Source organism: Astyanax mexicanus, chromosome 11 (genome assembly GCF_023375975.1).
Source record: "Astyanax mexicanus isolate ESR-SI-001 chromosome 11, AstMex3_surface, whole genome shotgun sequence".
Taxonomy (NCBI): Eukaryota; Metazoa; Chordata; class Actinopteri; order Characiformes; family Acestrorhamphidae; genus Astyanax; species Astyanax mexicanus.
Window position 1 is genome coordinate 28,725,960 of NC_064418.1, and position 24,178 is coordinate 28,750,137.

At 37.9% G+C, this 24,178-nt stretch overlaps 3 protein-coding genes across 3 annotated transcripts; 2 read left to right on the plus strand and 1 right to left on the minus strand.

Moving 5' to 3' along the window:
• The first annotated feature begins 870 nt into the window (after nt 1-870).
• On the plus strand, nt 871-9,391 carry zgc:162944 (type 1 glutamine amidotransferase). Its single transcript, XM_007251736.4, has 4 exons — nt 871-1,149; nt 4,774-4,945; nt 8,196-8,394; nt 8,878-9,391. The coding sequence occupies exons 1-4, from the start codon at nt 1,042-1,044 to the stop codon at nt 9,071-9,073; spliced, it is 675 nt and encodes a 224-aa protein (XP_007251798.1). The 5' UTR covers nt 871-1,041; the 3' UTR covers nt 9,074-9,391.
• A 673-nt stretch (nt 9,392-10,064) lies between these two features.
• On the minus strand, nt 10,065-14,345 carry acod1 (aconitate decarboxylase 1). Its single transcript, XM_007251749.4, has 5 exons — nt 14,304-14,345; nt 13,975-14,136; nt 13,291-13,380; nt 12,335-12,534; nt 10,065-11,461 (listed from the first exon to the last, which is right to left on the minus strand). The coding sequence occupies exons 1-5, from the start codon at nt 14,313-14,315 to the stop codon at nt 10,492-10,494; spliced, it is 1,434 nt and encodes a 477-aa protein (XP_007251811.3). The 5' UTR covers nt 14,316-14,345; the 3' UTR covers nt 10,065-10,491.
• Nucleotides 14,346-17,998: 3,653 nt separating this feature from the next.
• kctd12.1 (potassium channel tetramerisation domain containing 12.1) lies at nt 17,999-22,865 on the plus strand. Its single transcript, XM_049485302.1, has one exon. The coding sequence runs from the start codon at nt 19,237-19,239 to the stop codon at nt 20,083-20,085; it is 849 nt and encodes a 282-aa protein (XP_049341259.1). The 5' UTR covers nt 17,999-19,236; the 3' UTR covers nt 20,086-22,865.
• Nucleotides 22,866-24,178: the final 1,313 nt, after the last annotated feature.

A 24,178-nucleotide genomic window follows, 5' to 3' on the forward strand; every position in this document is an offset into this window, starting at 1 on the left:
GTAGGCCTATTCATTCTTATAGTAGTAGTGGACAGTATAGTGGTAGCTTTGTGGACTTGACATCTGCTTAGACCGGATGTTTTCATACTAAAGACAGTTTACTAATAGTGTAACTTAATAACAGATTAAATCAACTCTAAATTAATTCCTTTGAAATGATGGCCTTTCATACTACCAGGTCACTTTTTATCTGAAAAATAAATAGCTTCCCATCTGGAAGCACGGCATGTACAACTTGTGAAGACAGAACCTGAAGTCAGATAAAACAAAATGTTCAGTTCAGCACAGACTGGCCAACATGGTCAAAATTAATAAACTGTAAAATATCAAAAATAAAAAAATAAATAGTAATTTTAGTATAAACATCTACAACAACAGTGTACATATTATTTAAAATATGAAGTACCATCAGATTCACTATAAGAATATATGAGAGTATATTATCATACGTATAGATAATATATAAAAACGTATAGAATAATGTATAGAATAGAATTTGTATAGAAGTACAGTTCCAGTCAAAAGTTTGGACAATGCTTCTCCTATTCTTGTTTTCCCTACATTGTAAATTAATACTGAAGTAATCCAGAATATGAAGGAACATATAAGTAATTATGTAGTAACTTAAAAGTGTAAAATGTATATATATATATATATATATATATATATATATATATATATATATATATATATATATATATATATATATATATATAAATCTACAATGCTATTATTGCATTTAAGGTGTAAACCTTTTGACTGCTACTGTACGTCAATCGTGGGCTGCTTTCAGCGTATTGGGCACAGTGTATCCTGGAGGTTTTTACTGGACTTGGCAACCCAGGGTGGTGCTGCGCTGTCAGCGCTGCACTTCCACCACCGCAGCGGCTGTGGGTGCTAGTGGGGTAAACTCTGGTACAGAGGAGAGCTTTTCCTCTGGTCCTCCGGGTTAGTTATTTATAAAACAGTCACCCTTTGTGTTGGGACTGATTACAGGCGCTGTATTAAAGCTGTGTGTAAAGTACAGTAGTGGGTAACAGGATGGGGAAGCGCGTGGCTGTGGTGCTGGCTGGATGCGGCGTGTTCGACGGAAGTGAAATCCATGAGGCTTCAGCGGTGCTGGTGCATTTAAGCCGCCATGGAGCAAGTGTAAGTTTCTATTCTGTGGATACTGTAGACACGAACTGCAGTGAAAACTGAGCAGGGTGTTAAATAAATGTTTAAATACCCCCCCAGTTTTCCCTGGTGAACTCTAAAGGAACAATTGCCCCTGTTTCTCTTACTGCTGTAAGTTGGACAACAGGCCTGTGCCAAAATTTAGAATTTCAGAATTTAGTTCAATTCAGTGAATGAACTTGAACTAAATCCAACTCTACATGACGTTAAATTGAAATTGTACTGGAATTACAGGACGTGTTATTGAATTCATTTCAGTTAAGGGAAATGATTTCTTATCGCATAGTGAGAAGTGAAACTTTTAACGCTAAAGTAACAGGAAGACACTATCATTAACCGTACATTTCCTTAAAGTGGATTTAAAGTGAAACTAATTTTACTGCTGTTTAATAAAGACTGAAGAAAAATATAAACATTTACTGAAGATGACTACAATATTTTTAGCACTATAAGGCACATTACTCTAGATTTCCACTAAGGCTTGGTGCAGCAGCATTAGTGCCTAACATTTAAATGCCGGCTGACAGCGAATCACTGAGGAGAGAATGTAAAACTTTTAACTCTAAAGTAACATTTTTTTCTTCCAAATAGAAGCACAGACGCTAACATTTAATCATACATTTCCTTAACGTTGATGAGCAATATATGCATTTCAAATTAATCAATTGTTTTTGTAAACAGTGAATAAATGAAATGATAATTTATTTAAGAACTTTACAGGGAACTGTTATTGCTTCTTATGGTATACAGTTCCTCAAATGGCCTAAATTATTAGACTTCGATAAAGCAATGTTTTCTAGGACAAAAAAAAAAACACTTTAAAAATTATTCTGTTTTATAGAATATGCTTTTATTGTTAGTTTTTATTGTTAGTTAGTCATACAAAAATGTGTATGAAATTCAGGTTGTAATCATATGTAATATATACTGTGAAGTTTTGTTTGGTAAATACACCTTCCTGTTTGCAATCCAATGTCTGAATTTTGTTCAACGCTGATTCAGAACGCAGGAAGGTTTTAGTTGAAGAAAAAGTAAACAAATGAAATTTGCGTACAAAGCAAGTTACCCTTATTTGTTCCTTTTATTTTAGAAAAAATTAAAATTGTGTTCATTTAAGTTAATTCAGTTAAACAACCACTTGCATTTGTGGCATTTGCCTCACACTTTTATCCAGTCTGAATTGTATTTGAATCATATTACACCGATAAGCAAATATAGCATTTGGAGTCACTCAAGGACAGGGGCGTTAGCTGGGTATGTAATGATCCACGGTTAAGCCCAGTTAAAAATAAAACCATGTATATTTATGGATTTACAAATGAACAAAGCGATCAGGATTTCAGAATTGATGATTGTTCCTGGTTAATAAAATCCTTAAATATTGCATAAATATTGCATTTAACAGAAAATAAGTCACAAATGTGTGTGTGTATATATACACTGCTCAAAAAAATAAAGGGAACACTCAAATAACACATCCTAGATCTAAATGAATGAAATATTCTCATTGAATACTTTGTTCTGTACAAAGTTGAATGTGCTGACAACAAAATCACACAAAAATCATCAATGGAAATCAAATTTATTAACCAATGGAGGCCTGGATTTGGAGCCACACACAAAATTAAAGTGAAAAAACACACTACAGGCTGATCCAACTTTAATGTAATGTCCTTAAAACAAGTCAAAATGAGGCTCAGTATTGTGTGTGGCCTCCACGTGCCTGTATGACCTCCCTACAACGCCTGGGCATGCTCCTGATGAGGTGGCGGATGGTCTCCTGAGGGATCTCCTCCCAGACCTGGACTAAAGCATCCGCCAACTCCTGGACAGTCTGTGGTGCAACGTGACATTGGTGGATGGAGCGAGACATGATGTCCCAGATGTGCTCAATCGGATTCAGGTCTGGGGAACAGGCGGGCCAGTCCATAGCTTCAATGCCTTCATCTTGCAGGAACTGCTGACACACTCCAGCCACATGAGGTCTAGCATTGTCCTGCATTAGGACGAACCCAGGGCCAACCGCACCAGCATACGGTCTCACAAGGGGTCTGAGGATCTCATCTCGGTACCTAATGGCAGTCAGGCTATCTCTGGTGAGCACATGGAGGGCTGTGCGGCCCTCCAAAGAAATGCCACCCCACACCATTACTGACCCACTGCCAAACCGGTCATGCTGAAGGATGTTGCAGGCAGCAGACCGCTCTCCACGGCGTCTCCAGACTCTGTCACGTCTGTCATGTGCTCAGTGTGAACCTGCTTTCATCTGTGAGGAGCACAAGGCGCCAGTGGCGAATTTGCCAATCCTGGTGTTCTCTGACAAATGCCAAGCGTCCTGTACGGTGTTGGGCTGTGAGCACAACCCCCATCTGTGGACGTCGTGCCCTCATACCATCCTCATGGAGTCGGTTTCTAACCGTTTGTGCAGACACATGCACATTTGTGGCCTGCTGGAGGTCATTTTGCAGGGCTCTGGCAGTGCTCCTCCTGTTCCTTCTTGCACAAAGGCGGAGGTAGCGGTCCTGCTGCTCGGTTGTTGGCCTCCTACGGCCTCCTCCACGTCTCCTGGTGTACTGGCCTGTCTCCTGGTAGCGCCTCCAGCCTCTGGACACTACGCTGACAGACACAGCAAACCTTCTTGCCACAGCTCGCATTGATGTGCCATCCTGGATGAGCTGCACTACCTGAGCCACTTGTGTGGGTTGTAGAGTCCGTCTCATGCTACCACGAGTGTGAAAGCACCACCAACATTCAAAACTGACCAAAACATCAGCCAGACAGCATAGGTTCTGAGAAGTGGTCTGTGGTCCCCACCTGCAGAACCACTCCTTTATTGAGTGTGTCTTGCTAATTGCCAATAATTTCCAACTGTTGTCTATTCTATTTGCACAACAGCAGGTGAAATTGATTGTCAATCAGTGTTGCTTCCTAAGTGGACAATTTAATTTCACAGAAGTTTGATTTACTTGGAGTTTTATTGTGTTCCCTTTATTTTTTTGAGCAGTGTATATATATATATATATATATGTGTATATATATATATATATATACGTATATATATATATATATATATATATATATATATATATATATATATATATATATATATATATATATATATATATATATATACGTATATATATATATATATATATATATATATATATATATATATATATACGTATATATATATATATATGTATATATATATATATATATATATATATATATATATATATATATATATATATATATAATTTTTCTTATATCCGAATCTAATATTCAGTGTTACACAAGTGTTAATGCAGTTCTGGGAAATAACTACAGGAATAATAAATATGGTGAACATTATTGTTGGAGATTTTATGGCATAAAAAGAGAAATGTTTCAATAATAACATTACTGACAAATTCCAAACAAAAAAATATTTAGTAATACAATTAGATTGTGTGTGATTTCTGTAAAGATGATTCTATTATTCTTCCACAAAATCTTAAGCTCTTACAGAATATCACACAGGTCCAATTCAATTTCATACTTTAAATTCTTTATATAGACTAAGATATTTTAATTTTAATTTCCTTCACATTTCCACAGGTCAAAATGTTTGCACCCAACATTGACCAGATGCATGTTGTAGATCATCTGAAAGGTGCACCTACAGAGGAGAAGCGCAATGTGCTGGTGGAAAGTGCCAGGCTTGCACGGGGTGATATCCAAGATCTGGCCCAGCTCAATGTAAAAGAGTTGGATGCCATTATTTTTCCAGGTAAGAGAACTTGTGCTTAATGTTTCCCTAAATGAGGTTTGCCTTGTAAACTATAGTTTAAAAGTGTCATATGTGTCTGTCCTCAAACTGGGTGGACAGAGGCTTAAAAAAATCACAGTATGGTATGGTACATACTAGAGTTGCACGGTGTACCGAAGGTTCGATTCTTTTTCGATACTACGTCATCACAAACGATTCGGTTCTTTAGCGTTCGATGCTTTCGATACTATATAGCCCAGTCACTAGCTTCAAATGAGTCAAAATAGTAGGCGCGATTTGATTCAGTTCATAAGAAAACTGATTCACACCGCAGCAGTCGGTGTGGCAGGATTCAGATAAACTTAGTGTTCACACACGTGTGAATCGATTCATTTGACTCGCTTGAGCGACACACGCACGCGCAAGCCAGCAGAGCAGCAGCGAGAGAGAGCAGCGGCGAGTGTAGAATGGCGACGTCTAAAATAACAGATGTCTCTCGTCCGCGACTTGTGGACAAAACGGGCGCGAGGAGTGAAGTGTGGGCAAATTTTGCTTACATCTCTGATGAAGAAGGGAATCCGACCAACACCACAAACCCAGTTTATAAACGGTGTTATAAGTCTATCCAGTGCAGAGGAGGGAACACCAGCAACCTGGCTACGCATTTAGCAGACAAGCACCCTGATCTCTACAAAGAGCTGAGAAGTCGACAGGTTAGTGGAGTTAGTCAAGATACACTCTGTCTGTAGCGTTACTAAGATTTACTAGCCCTGGCCCGCCGGCGGGCCAGAAATTTATAATATTTAATATCTGGCTGTGTTTATGAATAGTTATAGGTTCAATATAGACACCCAATATGCCATTTTAAAGCTTAGAATCTCGGCTTTTCAGTTATCTAGCCCATTTAGCTGGATCTCCTTTCAGAAAATAAACATTTAGGGCGAAATATGCCTTGCTTCTGAAAATATGAAATCATAATTTTCATATTTCCGTTTCTCGTACGTCCATATTTGATCGAATGCGGACATGTTATACACCATTCGAACCGTCTGTCTCTCCGGATTCGCTCCGTTTTACTGTAGGATGTACGGTTCCTGAATTAGAGCTGAAAGAGCGCGTCACAGCGCGTGTTCAGAGTTAAAAGCTGCTTGTTTTTCGCTGCAGGGTTACCTCAGGTCACTCCCTCCACCCCCTCAACCCCCACCAGCGGCTCCCCCACGCTCTTACCTTCAAAACCAGACTTAAGAGAATCCATCAATCCAGTCTCCTGCAATCCCCAATTATATACAAACAGCGCATGAAATAAACTGAGGCAGAAAAAAAAATAATATCCACTTTATCTCCTTATTAAAAGCGTAATTTTCGAGGCTGCATGTGATAACGCACGTGTGGTTAATCTGCAGTCCAAGGAGAACAAGGTTGACAGAAGACCATGTGGACACACTTGTTTTCCTGGCTAAGAACCTTAAACAGGCAAAGAAACTTCCCACAGTGTAGTTTCAGAAAAGAAGAGGTTTTAGTTTTTATGAAGTGTTTAGATAATTATGTTATAGTTAAGGTTATAATAACGAAACTTGTTTTTTGTTCAAATGTTTCATTTTAGAATAAAAACGTTTGCACCGATTGTTCAGTGTTCAATACAGTCCAATCAAAAATAAACATTTTATGTTCAGATATTTTTATTGTTTTTTTTTCTTCCAAGTATCGTTTTGGTATCGAGAATCGTGATACTACAGTTGGTATCGGTATCGAAGTCAAAATTTTGGTATCGTGACAACCCTAGTACATACTGGATACTGATATTGATCATTAACTTAAGGTATAGATGGTGAGGCATTATCTTGTGAGTGAGGATGAATACTGTTGGTGGCAAGGTGATGTAGTGTAAATGACCAAAAATCAAGCAAGGCCTAATTCTATGTGCCAGACGAATCAGACATTCAGTTTCAGTGTGTGTGTGAACATAAGTAATATGTAGCACCCAAGGTGTACAAGGCAGTGGTTGATAATTATTGTGACACGTGACATCTGGCTAGAAATGTCTGTGTAAACACATAAGTGGCTCTGGCATAGGTTACATTTGTATTCAATGCAGGAAGCCCTGCATGCATATCCCACAAGTCAGTAATGTGTTCTTTAGTTTTTTAGCTTTTGTGGCACATAGCAACAAGTTGTGGCATACAAAACTAGTTACTTTGTGTATTGTAAGCCTAATGTGACTAGTGTAAAATTTAAGTGAAACTGATTTTACTGCTGTTTAATTAAGACTTCAAAATACTTTTACTGTAGACGACTACCATATTTTTCGCACTATAAGGTGCACTATCAGTGATCGTCTATTTTCTGATCTATTTTCATACATAGGGCACACTGGATTATAAGTCGCATTATGTGACATTAGTAAGGAACAGGAGTTTTGCCATGTGTTCCTTCTAATTCAGCAGGTGGTGGTTGTCTTTATCAATTTACGTAAATCTAAGCTAAGTAAACAAAACTGTAATTTGAGGGAAACAATTATTTTAAAGTCAAATGAACACTGTTTGTTAATTCATACAGAATTTCTCTTCCATTTATTTACAGTAAGCTTAGATTTCCAGAACTCCATATTTCCACTAAGGCTTGGTGCAGCAGCATTAGCATTAGTGGGTAACTGGAAATGCCGTTTTAACACGGTAAACACGCAGGCTACCGTCTGATAATACTCACCTCTGAACGGCGAAAGAGCTAGTACTTAGTACTTAGCACGTTTAGCGGCTAATGCTAATACTGCTCCAGCCTCAGTGCTGGAGAACTGAACTGAAACTCCTGTATACTCCTGTGTGGCTTTACTGCTCCTTAAAACCTGCTAAAATTCATACAGATGCACCAAATTATAAAGCGCACTGACGATTTTTGGGGAAATGAAAGGATTTTAGATGCACCTTATAGTGTAAAAATACAAAAAATGTAAGAAAAACTAAATTAAAGTATTAAAGTAATTTGTTTAGCAAAGTACAACTACTTTAAAGCGCAATTTCCTTTTAAGTTGCACCCATTGCTAACACAGATGCCCACACACCCTGTTTAGTCACTGTAGAGAAGTATTGCCAATAGAAAAGGACTCACCGGAGCAGTTAAGCATAAACCTATTTGCACCATGCCTTATGCCAGGTGTGAAATGGAGTGGCGTGAAGTCCCCTAGCTTTGAGCTTAGGAGCAGTGGAACTGTGTTCTCTGGAATGATGGTACTTTTCTTTTTAGACATTGTATTTTTGTTCACTCATTAAAACAGGTGGCTTTGGGGCTGCTAAGAACCTGTGCAGCTGGGCTGTGGAGGGGAAAGACTGCTCTGTGAATGATCAGGTTAAGACAGTGCTGCAGGCCTTCCATGGTGAGAAGAAACCCATTGGCTTGTGCTGCATCTCCCCAGTGCTGGCAGCTAAGGTTTTTCCCGGCTGTGAAGTGACTGTGGGCCACGAGAAGGACGAAAGGTACACCCATGTTTCCTAGGAGCACATCAGCTTCAGGAACTTTTGTCATATTTTGAAGTTTGTGTCTTTATGAAATTTGCAACAGATTCCAGTATGGCTGCATGATATTGGAAACATCATATACCTTACTACGTATTGTAATAACAATGCTGACACAATATGAAGTGAGCTGTAACGATTTTATTTAAGCTTGCTATAATGCCACACACTGTATGTGTTTGGTAAAAATACAGAGACAATATATTAAGTGAAAATTTTAAAAGTCCAAACACTGTTTAATATGCAAAATAGTGATACATTTCACCTATTATAGCTCTTTTACTAAAATTAGTTGCACAAATTGTAAAGATTATAAACTTTGACATGTTTAAATATCTGATAAAGTAAAACAAAAAACATGCAACATTTATATAATGATGTTTTTTTTAACAAATGTATTGCTGTTGATGATTTTTTTTTTTTTTTTTTTTTTTTTTAATCCAGATTTCCAGATGTCCCAGGAACCGCTGAAGCAATCTCTCAGCTTGGTTGCAAGCACATCTGTAAGAATGTTAATGAAACCCATGTGGATGAGAAAAACAAGATTGTCACCACCTGTGCCTTCATGTGCAAGGCACCTCTCCATGAGATATTTGACGGAATCGGTGCAATGGTTCAAGATGTTATTAAACTTGCCTGAACGCACTGTAGTATCACAGCCTCCCACATGTAAAAACAAGTGCCTACACTAAAAAAAAAAAATACAAATACAAAGGGTGACTGTTCTGCCAGAGTTTGTTTAAAAAAATACCCTGTGACCCTATAAACTGAAACACTCCAGTGTAGACAACGGTCACTCATCGTTTCCTTTTTCCTGTCCGCACGTAGACACACAATCAGTCAGTGTCACTGGACTTCACTTTTTTCCAGTTTCCAAAAAGTATTATGACACACAGTATAGTGATGAAATGCTGTGTATTCTGGTAGTTTGCACAATAAACAGTTATTAACCTTTTAAGTGTGTTTTTTTTTTTATTATTAAATACTTAGAGAAAACATGTCTGCATATTAATAATATCTCTGTGAGCTATTTATTTAATGGTCACATTAAATATTTTAAGTAGTGAACATACACTGCCTGGCCAAAAAAAGGTCACACTCGAATATTTCGTTGGATTGCCTTTAGCATTCACTGTGGCATTATTACAGTAAGCTTCTGCAACATAAGATTTATTTCAGTCCAGATTTGCATTCATTTTTCAACAAGATCTTGCAGCATTGATGATGTAGAGTCTGACCGCTGCACAAAGTCTTCTCCAGCACATCCCAAAGATTCTCAATGAGGTTAAGGTCTGGACTCTGTGGTGACCAATCCATGTGTGAAAAATTGATGATCTCATGCTCCCTGAATCACTCTTTCACAATTCCAGCCCCATGAATCCTGGTGTTGTTATCTTGGAATATGCCCGTACTATCAGGAAAGAAAAAAATCCATTGATAGAATAACCTGGTCTATATTCAGTATATTCAGGTAGTCAGTTGACCTCATTCTTTCAGCACATACTGTTGCTGAACCTAGACCTGACCAACTGCAGCATCAACCCCAGATCATTTACTTTTTTTGGCCACATTAATTGGTTACATTAATTAAGACAGAATGAATAACATACAATGTTTTCTTTCTTTGTTTTTATTTTCCAAAATATATTTAGTTAAGTTTTGATTTTACAAACATCACACAAACTTTAAGATCGCATTAGTAAACAGTATGCATTATAAGAGCTCTACAATTTAATACATTTTCATTTGGCTCAAATAAAAAAAGTAAAGTGCCAGTTGCTTGTGTTATTATTGACTATAGTGAAAATAAGTACATAACTATATACATAATCCCATTTACCATTTGTATTAAATCACTTTTAACATTAAACAATCATGCAGATAATAAATTGATCTATTTTATACAGTCATTTTGGACAATTACAAGGACAGTTTCCCAAACAGGAAATAAGCCTTCTTGGATTGCACAGCATTATAAATGTACACAAAACAGATGTTTTAAAACAGAAAAATATCACATTATACATTAGAAGAATCCTTTAAAACCTTCAATAATGCTCATACTGAGGCTGAATAATAGGACTGCTCTCTCTGTGTTACATGCTTATGAAATTGCATGTATGACCCAAGCACAGAACAGTCGGGGATTTTCTCTAGGTTCTCAATGATTTGAACAATCCCATCTGCAGCACCTGATGTCAGCACGGTTGATGCATTAGTCTTGAACTTTCTCACCAAATGCTCCTGACTGAGAGGCTTTCTCCAGTGACCATAAAAGGTGTTGCAGCGAGCAGTGTGAGTCTCTCCCCGGGCCATTTCCACCATGATTTCACAATACATCTTCTCAAAACTGGCCGGATTGTCTTCTGGGTTCTCCAGATGCACTTTGTGGAGCAGCTCTCTCAGAGATTTTCTGTTCATCATTTTACTGCTGAAAGAGTCTACAGTCACCTCGCCATCCAGCAGAGCACTGCAGCAGTTAAACTGGAAAGAGTGCCTAGCCTGGTGCTCTGTGTCTGGAATAGGACGGTCTATGTATCTGGATGAAGGAACTCTCAGTGTGATCCTCTTGATTTGCCTGAGATCTGCATTAGGGTCTTCAGTCAGAATTTGTGTTCTGACCTTTACTGCTGCATCAGCTACCCAGTGCATGCCAAGATGAGCAGGGAAGCGTTTAATCGCAATATCCTGATCCTCCAGCACCCACCTGTAGTGGCCGTTTGGAGTGACCTCGGCCAAATGTTGTGGAATATAATCCTGGTAGAAGACTCCAAAGCCTGACTCCAGGTCTAGAATCTGCTTGTTGCCCTCCAGACCAAGCAGGGCAAGCTGAGATGCTTCTAAGCCCCTCCTAGCAGCGTTACCCAGGTGGAGTGGCTTGGTTTGAGTTGCAGCATTTGCCATAGGAGCTCCTGCAGATGAGCAGGCAATAGCCATAGCGGCCATACTCTGAGCTGGAGACAAGCCTAGGAGTTTAGCCGTGGCTGCAGCACTGCCCATAACTCCAACCACTGCAGGAGGATGAAATCTGAGAACACAACACATAAAAAGATAATAAAAAGATGAAAAGGTTAGGCATAGTTAAAAAAAATGTAGGTATTTCCAAATATAACATTATGGGATGCAAGTGAACAAAATTAAACATAAATGAATGAGAATGAAACTGTCAAACTGTAAGATTTTTGCCACAGTATAAAACCTAAATGTAGTTTTGCCTTGCTTTGTAACAAAAAAGCAATTACAAAAATGACACTTTTCAAATATTTGTTGAACACTAAACATTTGAAGCATTACTTTAAACATACCAACATAAACGATTTTATTATGGCATTAAAGGCATCATTGTTTAATAGAATTTATTTTATTTGATCTTTTTTATTTTTTTTTTTATTGTTCTTAGTTTTAATATATCAGAGAAAAAAAATTAAGTTTCTCTGATTTTGCTATTTATAGGTATATGTTTGAGTAAAATGAACATTGTTGTCTTATTCTATAAACTACAGACAACATTTCTCCCAAATTCCAAATGAAAATATTATTATTTAGAGCATTTATTTGCAGAAAATGGGAAGTGACTGAAATAATAAAGACGCAGAGCTTTCAGACTTCAAATAATGTAAAGAAAACAAGTTCTTATGATAATAAAGTTTAAGAGTTCAGGAATCAGTATTTGGTGGAATAACCCTGTTTTTTAATCACAGTTTTCATGCATCTTGGCATGTTCTCCTCCACCAGTCTTACTCACTGCTTTTGGATAGCCTTATGCCACTCCTGGTGCAAAAATTCAAGCAGTTCAGCTCAGTTTGATGGTTGTGATTATCCATCTTCCTCTTGATTATATTCAAAGATAGAAAGGAAAATACATCTTTCAGAACATCAGCATTTAATAAAGCAGCTGTACCTTTTAGGGATGTTATGAGCCTGTTTTGAAAACCTCAGAAGTCTTCCCTGAACTTCAAGGCCCACATTGAAGGCCAGAAGCAGCTCCAGTCCTGAGGGTTTTGAATGGAGAGTCTCAGCTAGAGCTAACAGAGCAGGTAACACAGCTCCAGAGGGGTGAGTGGCAGGGTGCCAGGTGTCATCAAAATCCATAGAGTGCACCTACGAGCATCATTACAATGTTACAATCATGTTAGATTTTAGAACATTTGTACTCATTACCAACAACCTAACCTTAATTTACAGCATTACAGTATTTTTCAGCTTCCTATTTTTTCCTTTTCCTAACTCAGAATGTCACTGGACAAAATGCATATTCAATATTAACTAAGGCTGGGTTTTCTAGAGGGATCTTAGCATGGTCTCACACAGTAACATTCTAGGCCCGTACATATTTGGACAGTGACACAATCTTCATGACTGGATTTGAGATTTTTAAGGTTTAGTTCAATTTAGCTTGTTTAATAACCGCATGTTATGGGTTCACAGCAACAATGAGGAGGCTTTGTAGAAAAACGGCTGTAATTCCTAAAAGCTTCATAGGATATTTTTGTTCAACCCCTTAAATTAAACCTAAAAGTCTACACTTTAATTATATCATATTTGATCATTAAGATTGTGTCACTGTCCAAATACTTATGGGCCTAAATGTAAAACGACACTCTTGGTGACAAAACACATTTAAGATAATCTTTAAACTTAAATGACTAAGAAAATTGGGGCCCATGCATTTGTCTAGTTGAGCTAACCAAAACATCTCACAAAAATCATACAAGAAACCCAACTAAAAATGTGACATGAAATGTGTTATACATGTATTTACATTGTGTGATCTAAATATTAAGTAATAATTTAATCAGTAGCTATGGTAAGAACTGTAAGAACATCTTTAGAGAATTCATAATTTTAGCAACTTACCGCAACCCCATTGACAAAAGCTGCATAATAAGGCGGAAGAAATGTTCCTGGTCTTCCCCACACACTGCTGTTCTCCTTTGACTGGTACATCTGATAGGCAAAATAAACATATTGTAATCTAACAGGAAAAAAGCATTTACCTTTTTACGTACAGCTCTGGAAGAGTTTGAGAGACCACTTCAGTTTCTGAATCAGTTTCTCTGATTTTGCTATTTATAGTTATATGTTTAAGTAAAATGAACATTGTTGTTTTATTCTATAAACTACAGACAGCATTCTCCCAAATTCCAAACAAGAATATTGTCATTTAAATATTAGCATTTATTTGCAGAAAATGAGAAATGGCAGAAATAACAAAAAATATGCAAAGCTTTCAGAAATCAATATTTGGTTAAATAACCCTGGTTTTTAATCACAGTTTTTATGCATCTTGGCATGTTTTCATCCACCAGTCTTACACACTGCTTTTGGAAAATGTATGCCACTCCTGGAGCAAAACTTCAAGCAGTTCAGTTTGGTTTGATGATTTGTAATCATCCATCTTCCTTTTGATTACATTCCAGAGGTTTTCAATTTGGTAAAATCAAAGAAACTCATCATTTTTAGATGGGCTCTTATTTTTTTTCCAGAGCTGTATGTTAAAATCTGTTAATACTACTAAAAGGTGCAGTGCTGAAGTGTTACCTTGCCATGCTGAAGAACCACATTAAAGACTGGGCTGCTGGTTCCTAGTAACCCGACCCCCAGTGTGTCCAGCATCATCCTCTTGCTTCTCCTGATAACTCCATCTGTCAGATGAGCTGCATTCAGCGATGACACAGCTGCACCGAAGCTCTCTGTAACACTCTGTAAAACAACCAAAAGTAATTTTTTTAAAAGTCCAAACTAAAGACTACTTTCATCCATCAGAGCTTTTTTTTATTAAATGAAGCCTGATTCAGGGATATATATTTTAAAGCTGCAAATTAAAGTGGTATATTTGTAAATATCTGTTCAAAAATATCTGTTTATACCTTTCGCAGCATTGTGTACTCAAACAGCTGAGCTGTTACTGTGAGGTCTGACAACTCTGCTGCCATTATATACAGAGCTGCCCCTATAAGAACTGCCTCACCAACTTTCCAAAGTGAGCAAACCACAAAAAAACACAGCGCATGCATCAGAGAAGTACACTATTGCACAATGACACCATATAGCTGACCACTTAAGAAGATGTTTTTCCTTACACACATTTGCACAAACATGCAATTAAACTGAGAAAAAATGAAAATAAAAGCATGTAGCACAATACATTGTTGTTTTATGTGTAGTGTAATTATACATACAAAAATTCATTAAAATCATTCGTTTTTGTCTTTATTTGCTCATTGAGAATTCCTGAGACCAAATACAGTGTATAGCTGAAACGTACATAATGTTTTTATTTCATACTTAATTAATAAATGTATCATATTTTTTCAGTATAATTAAGTTCATAGAAAAGCTGCATAGATTTAAGCCTTAAAGGGTAACTAAACTCGCTGATTTTAGCTGACTCCGCCCTTTGAAAACTGGTAGTTTGGGGGGGCACTGGGTGATGTATGGGTTTAGGGGTGGGGCAGGAGGAAGAGCTGATTGGGCTGAGTGCTGTGCCTCCGATAGTGGTGAGAAATGGTTAGACGTCACCACGGGAGTGGTATTATTGTTGTTTCAATTGCATATTGTGTCTGTCCAAGAACCAAAGTATGCAAAAACATAATCCTCACTTATAGCACAGTTAAACCTGAGAGGGGTGTTATAGAGGCTTAATAAAATAATAAAAGAGGCTCAATAAAAATGATTTTTAAAGTTTAGGAAAAGTTTATACAATTTTTAAGCAGCTTTTGTACGTTTCATTACTTCAGAGGAACACATTTCAATTATTAATTTAAAAAAAATGGTTTAGGGTTTAGTGCCTCTTTATCTCCAAGCCTTATTTTCATTTGCAATAAATTGTATGTGCGCATTTAAGAAATTGATTATATAACAGTATTATCAGGCTAAAAAAATTAAACATTGTGTGGGAGCCATAGGAAAAAGTGAATTGGAAAAATACTTCATGTGGAAATGAGCCATTTAACTGGGTTTATTCAGCTTAAATAAATGCTTTGAACGAACCATTGTTTGATGCAAAGTATTAAATCGAGTCTAATTTGAAGAAAAAAACTCAGTTCATTTGCTTTCATGTGACGTAATTATGTTTATTTAATTAACAAACTGTGTTGAACATCAAGAACATAAAGAAGAAGACTTAAGTAAGTGTATGTATATGTGTGTGTGTGTCTAAAACTATTTCTTAAGAGGTTCTGTGGTCTATAAAACCGCACACATGAGGGTTACATTAACCATGTCCACATGAAACACATCCTCACATGGTACATTTTGCAATACACAATATTCTCAGTTCACTGTCTGCCACATGTGGAAGTAGGGTCTGGAATTTTCAGAAATTGATGATGTGTGGAAATGAAACAGAACATATGGGTGTGAGATCTACATTAGTACAACAATGAAATTGTTCTGCTATTTTCACTGTTCTCATAAAAAATGATGAACTGGGAGTTTGTGATTAGCTGAGTGAAAATGAAAGTTGGTTTGATATTACACAATACTATATTGTGAAAGGAAAAAAATGCCTGTTGAACTGTGTGACTATAGAAGAGAACAAGCAATTTAAAATAACTTTTGTCTACACTGTGGAATTTACATTGGAAGTCATTTAAATCAGTTGTGTACTTACAAATTTAAGTTGAATTGACATTTTAATTGGCAATGGGCTGATTATCAGCTGATTAATTGCATTAATTGCAAAGTGTGTTTGGAAAACACAGGGAAAATATTAGAAACTCCAGACAGAAATATTTATATAAAGGACAATACCAAAAATATCAGTTAGCATTGTTAATAAAAATGTAGCCCCTTCTACATGCCAGAAATTACCCGGACATAATCTATATGCCCTGGCATAAACACAGGTGGTTTAATGTTTCTTTGATGTTGGGGACACTTTGGGCAAAGCCATTACATTCTAAGAGAAGAAAGATACTTTATCTGTTAAACATAATGGTGGCTCATTTTTGACAGAAGCAAATGTCTATACTAAAATTTAATCTTGCAGCTTCTATATGTAAAGATATATACAGCTCTGGAAAAAAAAAAATAAGAGACCACTTAAAATTATGAGTTTCTTTGATTTTACATAATTAAAAACCTCTGGAATATAATCAAGAAGAATATGGATGATCACAAGCCATCAAACCAAGCTGAACTGAATGTATGCATCAGCAGTGGCATAAAGTTATCCAAAAGCAGTGTGTAAGACTGGTGGAGGAGAACATGCCAAGATGCATATAAACTGTGTAAAAAACAGGGATATTCCAAAAATATTGATTTCTGAACTCTTAAAACTTTATGAATATTAACTTGTTTTTTTTGCATTATTTGAGGTCTGAAAGCTCTGCCATTTCTCATTTTCTGCCAATAAATGCCCTAAATGACAATATTTGTTTGTTTGTAATTTAGGAGAAATGTCAGTAGTTTACAGAATAAAACAACAACATTCATTTTACTCAAACATATACCTATAAATAGCAAAATCAGAAAAAACTAATTCAGAAACTAAAGTGGTCTCCTATTTTTTCCAGAGCTGTATATTATCTTGAGTATCACATTTTGAAAATCGCATTAAAACAGTTAATTAATTTGATTAAACTCCCAGCTCTAGCTTGGTCATGCTGGTCATACTGTACAGCCAGCTTGATTATGTTTAACATTCTTAGGTTGATTATCTTTATAGCTTGATATAGATATCTAGAAAGATACAGCTCAATATGAGGAGTCTATCTGCTAGCATATGTATAGGCATGTACACATATTTTTTGCTTACAATGGGTAAGTTGTTGCACTAGAAAATATGAGGCATTTTAGACATAGTAATAGCAGCAGAATTAACATTAAATCTTAAAGTATATGTAAACATACCCTATGTATGAGCTAAGATGACCAACAACCTAAACCAGCTTGACTAAGGTACTGACCAAAGCATGCTTTAGACTTAAATATAAATTATACTACTTAAAAACATAATTTAACCTAATAATGCACCCCTTTACACTCTTTTCTGAGATCAGCAAAAGAAGAAGGCTATTTAGTTTTGCTTTCATTTCCTTAGTGGCCACATTATATGAAGAAAGAGAAGTGAGGCCTGACCTTAGTGGGATAAAAAGGAGTAACTGAAATTTCACAACTTTCAAGAAGCGGGCATAATAATTTTGTGTCCGTTTTTTAAATGTTTGTGAAAATTGTGAAATACTTCACACTTAGCAGCAGGTGGCGCTCTAACCTTGCAGATCTGCCTAATGTTTGCACACTGCCTGCGCAGCCTGTGGAGAAAAGGCTGTGGAGACAGTGCTCCAGGAGCTTTACTAGAAACTAACATAACATTGATGAAAGTGTTCAGAGAGACACACAGCGTTAGAACAGCTGTATTTATTCATGGTGTGTTTGACTGACGCTGTGTTTGATACTGTGATAGAGAAAGGGGGACTGTGTGAGAGAAGAGGTCTATAGAGTCAGGAGACCCTGAGCTAAAGAGAACCTTGAGCCTCCAGCTGCAGGTCCTTAAGTGAACTCAGTAAAGGGAACTGACTAACGACTAGACTATCATCTCCCATCACTGCCCATCATCATCCACAGCAGCAGCAACAGAAGCAGCAGGAACAGAAGAAGCAGGCTAGCAGGAGGAAGAGGAGGAGCAGGAGAAACAGAATAGCGGGAAGAGCAGCAGTAGGATAAGCAACCGCAAGGGGAGCAGGAGAAGTAGGAGAGCAGGAGGAGTAGAGAAAGCAGGAGCAGTAAAAGCAGGAAGAGCAGAAGAAGCAGGCTGGCAGCAGGAGCAGCAGCAGGAATAGAAGAAGTAGGCGAGTATGAGCATAATGGGCAGAAAAAGCAGGAGCAGGTGAAACCAGCTAGTATAAGCAGGGGGTGCATGAAAAGCAGAGGAAGCAAGAGGAACAAGGCAGCAGGCTAACAGGAGCAACAGGAGGCTATAAGGAGCAGGAGAAGCAAGCTAGCAGGAACAGGAGAAGATGATGAAGCAGGAGCAGAAGAAGCAGAATCAGGAGAAGCATAGAAAGCAGAAGAAGCAAGAGCTGCAGGCTAACAAGAGCAGGAGGAGCAGGCTGGCAGGAGCAGGAGAAGCACAGGAAGCAGGAGTAGCAGAGGAGGCAGGAGAAGCAGTCTAGCAGGACTACAAGAGGCAGAGGAAGCAGGAGGAGCAAGACCAGCAAGCTAACAGGAGCAGCAGGAACATAGGAAACATGAGCAGGAGGAGCAGGCTAGAATAAGCAGGAGGTGCATGGAAAGCAGAGGAAGCAAGAGGAGCAAGAGCAGCAGGTTAACAAGAGCAGCAGGAGAAGGCTGGGAGGAGCAGGATATGCAGACGAAGCAGGGGCAGCAGAGGAAGCAGAAGCAGGAGGAGCATAGGAAGTAGGAGCAGGAGAAGCAAGAGCAGCAGGCAAGGAGGAGCTGCAGGAGGAGCGTAGGAAGCAGGAGCAGGAGAAGTAAGAGCACCAGGCAAGGAGGAGCAGCAGGAGGAAGCGTAAGCAGTAGGAGCATAGGAAGCAGGCTAGGAGGAGCAGGAGAAGCAGGCTGCATTCTCCTCCCATTCCCCTCTTTCTCTCTCTCTGCGCTCTCTGTTTAAACACCCCTCCTCTCCCCCTCCCCCCATCTTCATCATCTTCACTGTGTTGAGTATTGAGGGAGGGGAGGGTGAGAGAAAGACCCTCAGCAGCCCCTCAGCCGCTCAGCAGATGCAGCTCAGCAGCAGCAGCAGGTTTTGAGCTGTTCGGTGCTGGAGTCGCGTGCGCACTTGGATACGGGAAGCTAGGATACTACTGGGAGAGTACTGGGACAGCTGGAGGAGCAGAGATGGCTCTAGCGGACCCGGACCGCGGCGTGACCAACGGAGGAGACTCTCCAGCCCCGTTCTCTGAGATCATCGAGCTGAACGTGGGCGGTCAGGTGTACGTGACCAGGCACAGAACTTTGGTGTCGGTTCCGGACTCTCTGCTCTGGAGCATGTTCAGTAAGAAGACGCCCCGCGAGCTCGCGCGGGACAGCAAGGGGCGCTTCTTCCTGGACAGGGACGGTTTCCTCTTCCGCTACATCCTGGACTACCTGCGGGACCTGAACCTCGTGCTGCCCGACTACTTCCCGGAGAAGAGCCGCCTGCAGCGCGAGGCGGAATTCTTCCAGCTGCGCGAGCTCTCCAAGCGCCTGAGCCCCCGAGTCAGCAAGGAGAACTCCATCAGCGAGGACCTGTCCCACATCAGCAGCGACTGGGACGAGGCTCCCGGCCCGGGGGGCGCCTTGCTGCCCCCCTCCACCTCCCCGTCTCCCTCCCAGGAGAACAAGAAGTCCTGCGGCTACATCACGGTGGGCTACCGGGGGTCCTACACTATCGGGCGCGACATCCAGACCGACGCCAAGTTCAGGCGCGTGGCTCGGATCACCGTCTGCGGAAAAACCTCCCTGGCCAAGGAGGTGTTCGGGGAGACCCTCAACGAGAGCCGAGACCCCGACAGACCCCCGGAGCGCTACACCTCGCGCTACTACCTCAAGTACAACTTCCTCGAGCAGGCGTTCGACAAACTCACCGAGTTCGGGTTCCGCATGGTCGCGTGCAGCTCCACGGGCACCTGCGCGTACTCCAGCAACGAGCCCAGCGAGGACAAGGTCTGGACCAGTTACACAGAATACGTGTTCTGTAGAGACTGAGACTCAACACTGGCACTGCTGTAAATAATAGCCTATAGAAATAATACTAAAAAAAAAAAACAGTCACTCACAGACTGCAGCTTATATAGCTCCCTCACATCTGTAGAGTAACATCTGTCCAGATGTTGTTTAGACAGCTTTACATTTCTTTATACTTAAGGTGACAGTTTCACAAACCTGATCAAAGAAAATCCAGCTGATAATCCAGAAAAAAATCAAATATATGCCTGCTCAAGAGATAGATAAAGAACATACCCAGCATACACACACAAACATACAAAGCTGTATGTTTGTATGTTTTTTTGTACCAGTAAACATTATAAACATTATCATCAACAGAATATGTGTCAAGAACTTGATGATCCTAAATTGTCTGGCTTTCAAATGAAAAAAAGTATAATTAAAATATATATTGTTTATTAGTACAGTGATGACGAATGTACATTTTGCCTGCTTAAATGGTACAAGTGTGTACTTTCTGATGTTAGGAAAGACTTTGTACTTCAGAGGGAACACATCTGACCCTGTAAAGACCAATATTATACCTCTGATGGTACAATTATGAAAAGTGTACCTTTAAGTACCTCTGTTTTTTAGTGTGCAGCATAATGTATGTTTTCTCTGGCTAACCAGCTGGATTTTTTTATCAGGACATTGTTTAAAAAATATTCTGCATAGTTCATAATTAACTCGTCAATCAGAGTGGGTTGGTATGAAATGGTCTGTGCAGTATAAAATTCTCATGTTGTTGTTGGTGGTGGTCATTCAAACATGATTTAACATATCTCCAATAGGCTACAATGGTCAGGAATGCACCGAATGTCTGCTAGAATGGTAAAATGTTAAAGAGTTCAATAAATATTTTTTCATTATAAGACCAAAAAATGCATTTACGCTATTTAATTTTTGTGAAGATGATAAAAGTATCAAAATGAATGAAATTCTGCAAAACAGAACATACTTTGTATTGGCCAAGAATTTCATTTTTACAGTGTTGTACAGTTGTACTGTTTTTTTTCATAATTTAACATAGAGCAAATATAGCTATTCTAATTTCTATTCAAAATGACCAGTTAACCATACACATGACTACTGAGTTTGGAAAATAGGTAATGTTAATTATAATGGAAAAAAGTTGTGAATGAAACAAAATAATCAATTTCTTTCTTACAGCGCCCTTTATGTATAGGTTTATTTTATTTGGATATATGTTCACCTAAAATTCAGCTAACAATCAACTGCAAGTCTATTAAATGCAAGTTAACCCTACATTGAATTTAAATGATTTTTTATAGAACCTATTCTTACACCTAACTCTCAGCCTAACCTCAACCATGACCAAAAAGTGTTACCAATAAAGAATTAAAATTGTGATTTTCTGGCAGCAAGGGTTGCCTCAAAAAACATTCTACTTATCAGAAAGTTACCATTGTTTTACAAATATTTTGTGTAACATTACCTAATGGGGCTTTTTCTAACCAAATGATACTTTTTATTTTACAGTTTGTATTACAGTTTTTACAGCAGCTAAAACAGATAACCCATGTTTTCTGTATATATATATATATATATATATATATATATATATTTGTACACCTATTCACATTACAATAGACAATGTTTTCTCATAATTTTAATGCAGATTTGAGAGAAGCACACTGCAGAGAAAAGGCTGTAAACTTTTTTTACAGTGCATAAAAATATAAAAAAAAAAAACACCAAAATCTTCTGTAGAACTTCTGTAGAACAATGTTTCATATATCTGTCAGTATATTTTATGTAGGCTAATAGCTTATAGCTTTCTGTTGGGGTAACTTTTATAGAGGCATTAAATCCTTCAGACATGTTGATCTAGTCACCAACACTGAGACTAATTCTGAATTGGTAAGTTTCTCTATAACTGCACAGTTCATATCAAACCACTCTATGTGACGCATATTGTTTACATCTTAATTTAATTATGCAGAATTAAACTACTAGTGAAATTTAAACTTTAATTAAAATGAAAAAGGTCAAAAAGCTCAAACTGTGAGGCTGTGGAAACATTACTTCAAAACATTTGACATTAGTTTTGTTCTGTCTTTATAGCGTTTTCTATAGGGTACTGGCCGTTTTACTGAGGAGGAGCTGTAAATAGCTTTAGCTGTAGACTTGTGTGGCCTACAGCGACTCTTCAGAGCACATTCTGAGCCAGTGTGTGACTTAGTTTTTATAATGAAGTGTGACCTATACGTTTCATTATGCATGTGCTGTCATACCAGTAAAGGACTGAAGTATTCTACGGTATGGAACAAAACCAAAATAGATACCTAAGACTTAGCTGAATGTTCTTAGTTGTACATGGAAAGCAGAAATAGCCAACATGTCTCTTGGGGAAATGAAACACTGGACTGAAAACAGCTTGAGAGAAGATGATTTACAGCATCTGTAAAGAAACATGCTGATAGGCCTGTATGCTTTAGAACTCTCTGCTCTCTCTGATGTTAATCAAACTGGTAGTTCTTTCTTTGTTAAATTGCATGATGCTCTCTTCCTTCAAGAGACAGATTGATCTTATTTATTTATTTATTATTAATAAAAATAATAATTTATTTATTATTTATTTTTTGTTATTTTTTTAATCTGTTAAGTAAATAGTACAGGATAGTTTAAACATTCTATAAAAAAGTTTGTCTTTTTACCTAGGGTTTTTTTTTAATAATAATCCATCTTTTGATTTCCATGTACAACCATAAAAGCTTGATCGTTAACTTGTATAGGATTTATTCCTTTTTTTTTTAAGAAAACAGTGTGTGTGTTGTATGTTTGGATAAGTAAATAAAATCATTATTAACAGAAATACATCTTGTGTTGTTGTCAGTCAGAAACTTTTGTTCAGCCTTGTTCAGTCTCAGATTCTTTGCTCAACATGTTCCTGTAGTTTTAAAACTAGGATAAAATTAGAGAGAAAATATAGTATGGGTTTTTATTTTTAGTTAGGTACATATGAACTCCACTCTAAACTGTTATTATTTATTATATTATAAAATCAAATCCCCTTCCCTAATCATTGTATGTTTACCACATCACATATGTTTACCACATATGAACCAATCAGTTATTCTTTCTTTTTTAGATAAATAGACTAACATTTTGACTTGACACTTGTTAGTTATTGAAGGCACTAAAATAAGATAACAAGAGAAAAGAAAACAACTGATTTTCGCCAAAGGGAGAAATGATGAATAAATAGTTATTGGTTGGAAGGGTTTAAAAGTAGAACAATTTTTCTTTTTTTTTCTTTTAAGAATTAGAATGGGGAAAAATGTCTGAGGAAGTGTTACCAAAAAAGGAGAGGAAAATTGAGGCGTTTAGTAGATAAGAGCGATGAGCTTCCAGACAGAGATTTCCACCCACTCAGTGATGGAATACTGCCGTTTAGAATAAATGCGGTAACTGGGTCAGTGATACAATTGGTACCTTCAAAGAATCAGGATTCAATTTCTACGGGTAGAAGCCTTCCGTTTTTTCTCATAATACAAATTTAGTCTGTGATGTTCAGATGCAAATGCTGCAGCTGTACTCAGATGGTGATGTCATTATCATTTCAAGTGTAAATAACAAAAGGTTCCAGCTGCAGACATAAAGGGGGATGAGGTGTGGGGGGGTTTGCCTGAGGGACAAAACGGTAAAACCCTGTGTCCTGGAGAGACATCGGCCCTTCATTATTCACTGCTTTTTCTATACTAGAGATGCCTCGTGTTTGTCTCAGTCTCATTATAGTGCACATCCTTGTAATTCCAGGTAGCGATTACACTCATTTCCAGCATTTTGAGTGTCCCTTTTTCTCCTACAAAACAAATATTATTCCCTTTGAATATGCTAGCAGGATATAATCTGTTTACATGCATATTCATAGTAGTGTCAGTCCTACTTGTTGTGTTCATTTCCCTAAGCAGTTTATTTATTTGTTTATTTTTTTTTTTTAGATCAAAGTCGTCTGGTATATTTTCTGTATTTGCACATCACAACACTGTCTTCAGATTCAATTGGCTGGTAATAAAATATGGCTATTCTAATAAGTTCTGAGTTAAAAATAAGTTCTGAGTTATAA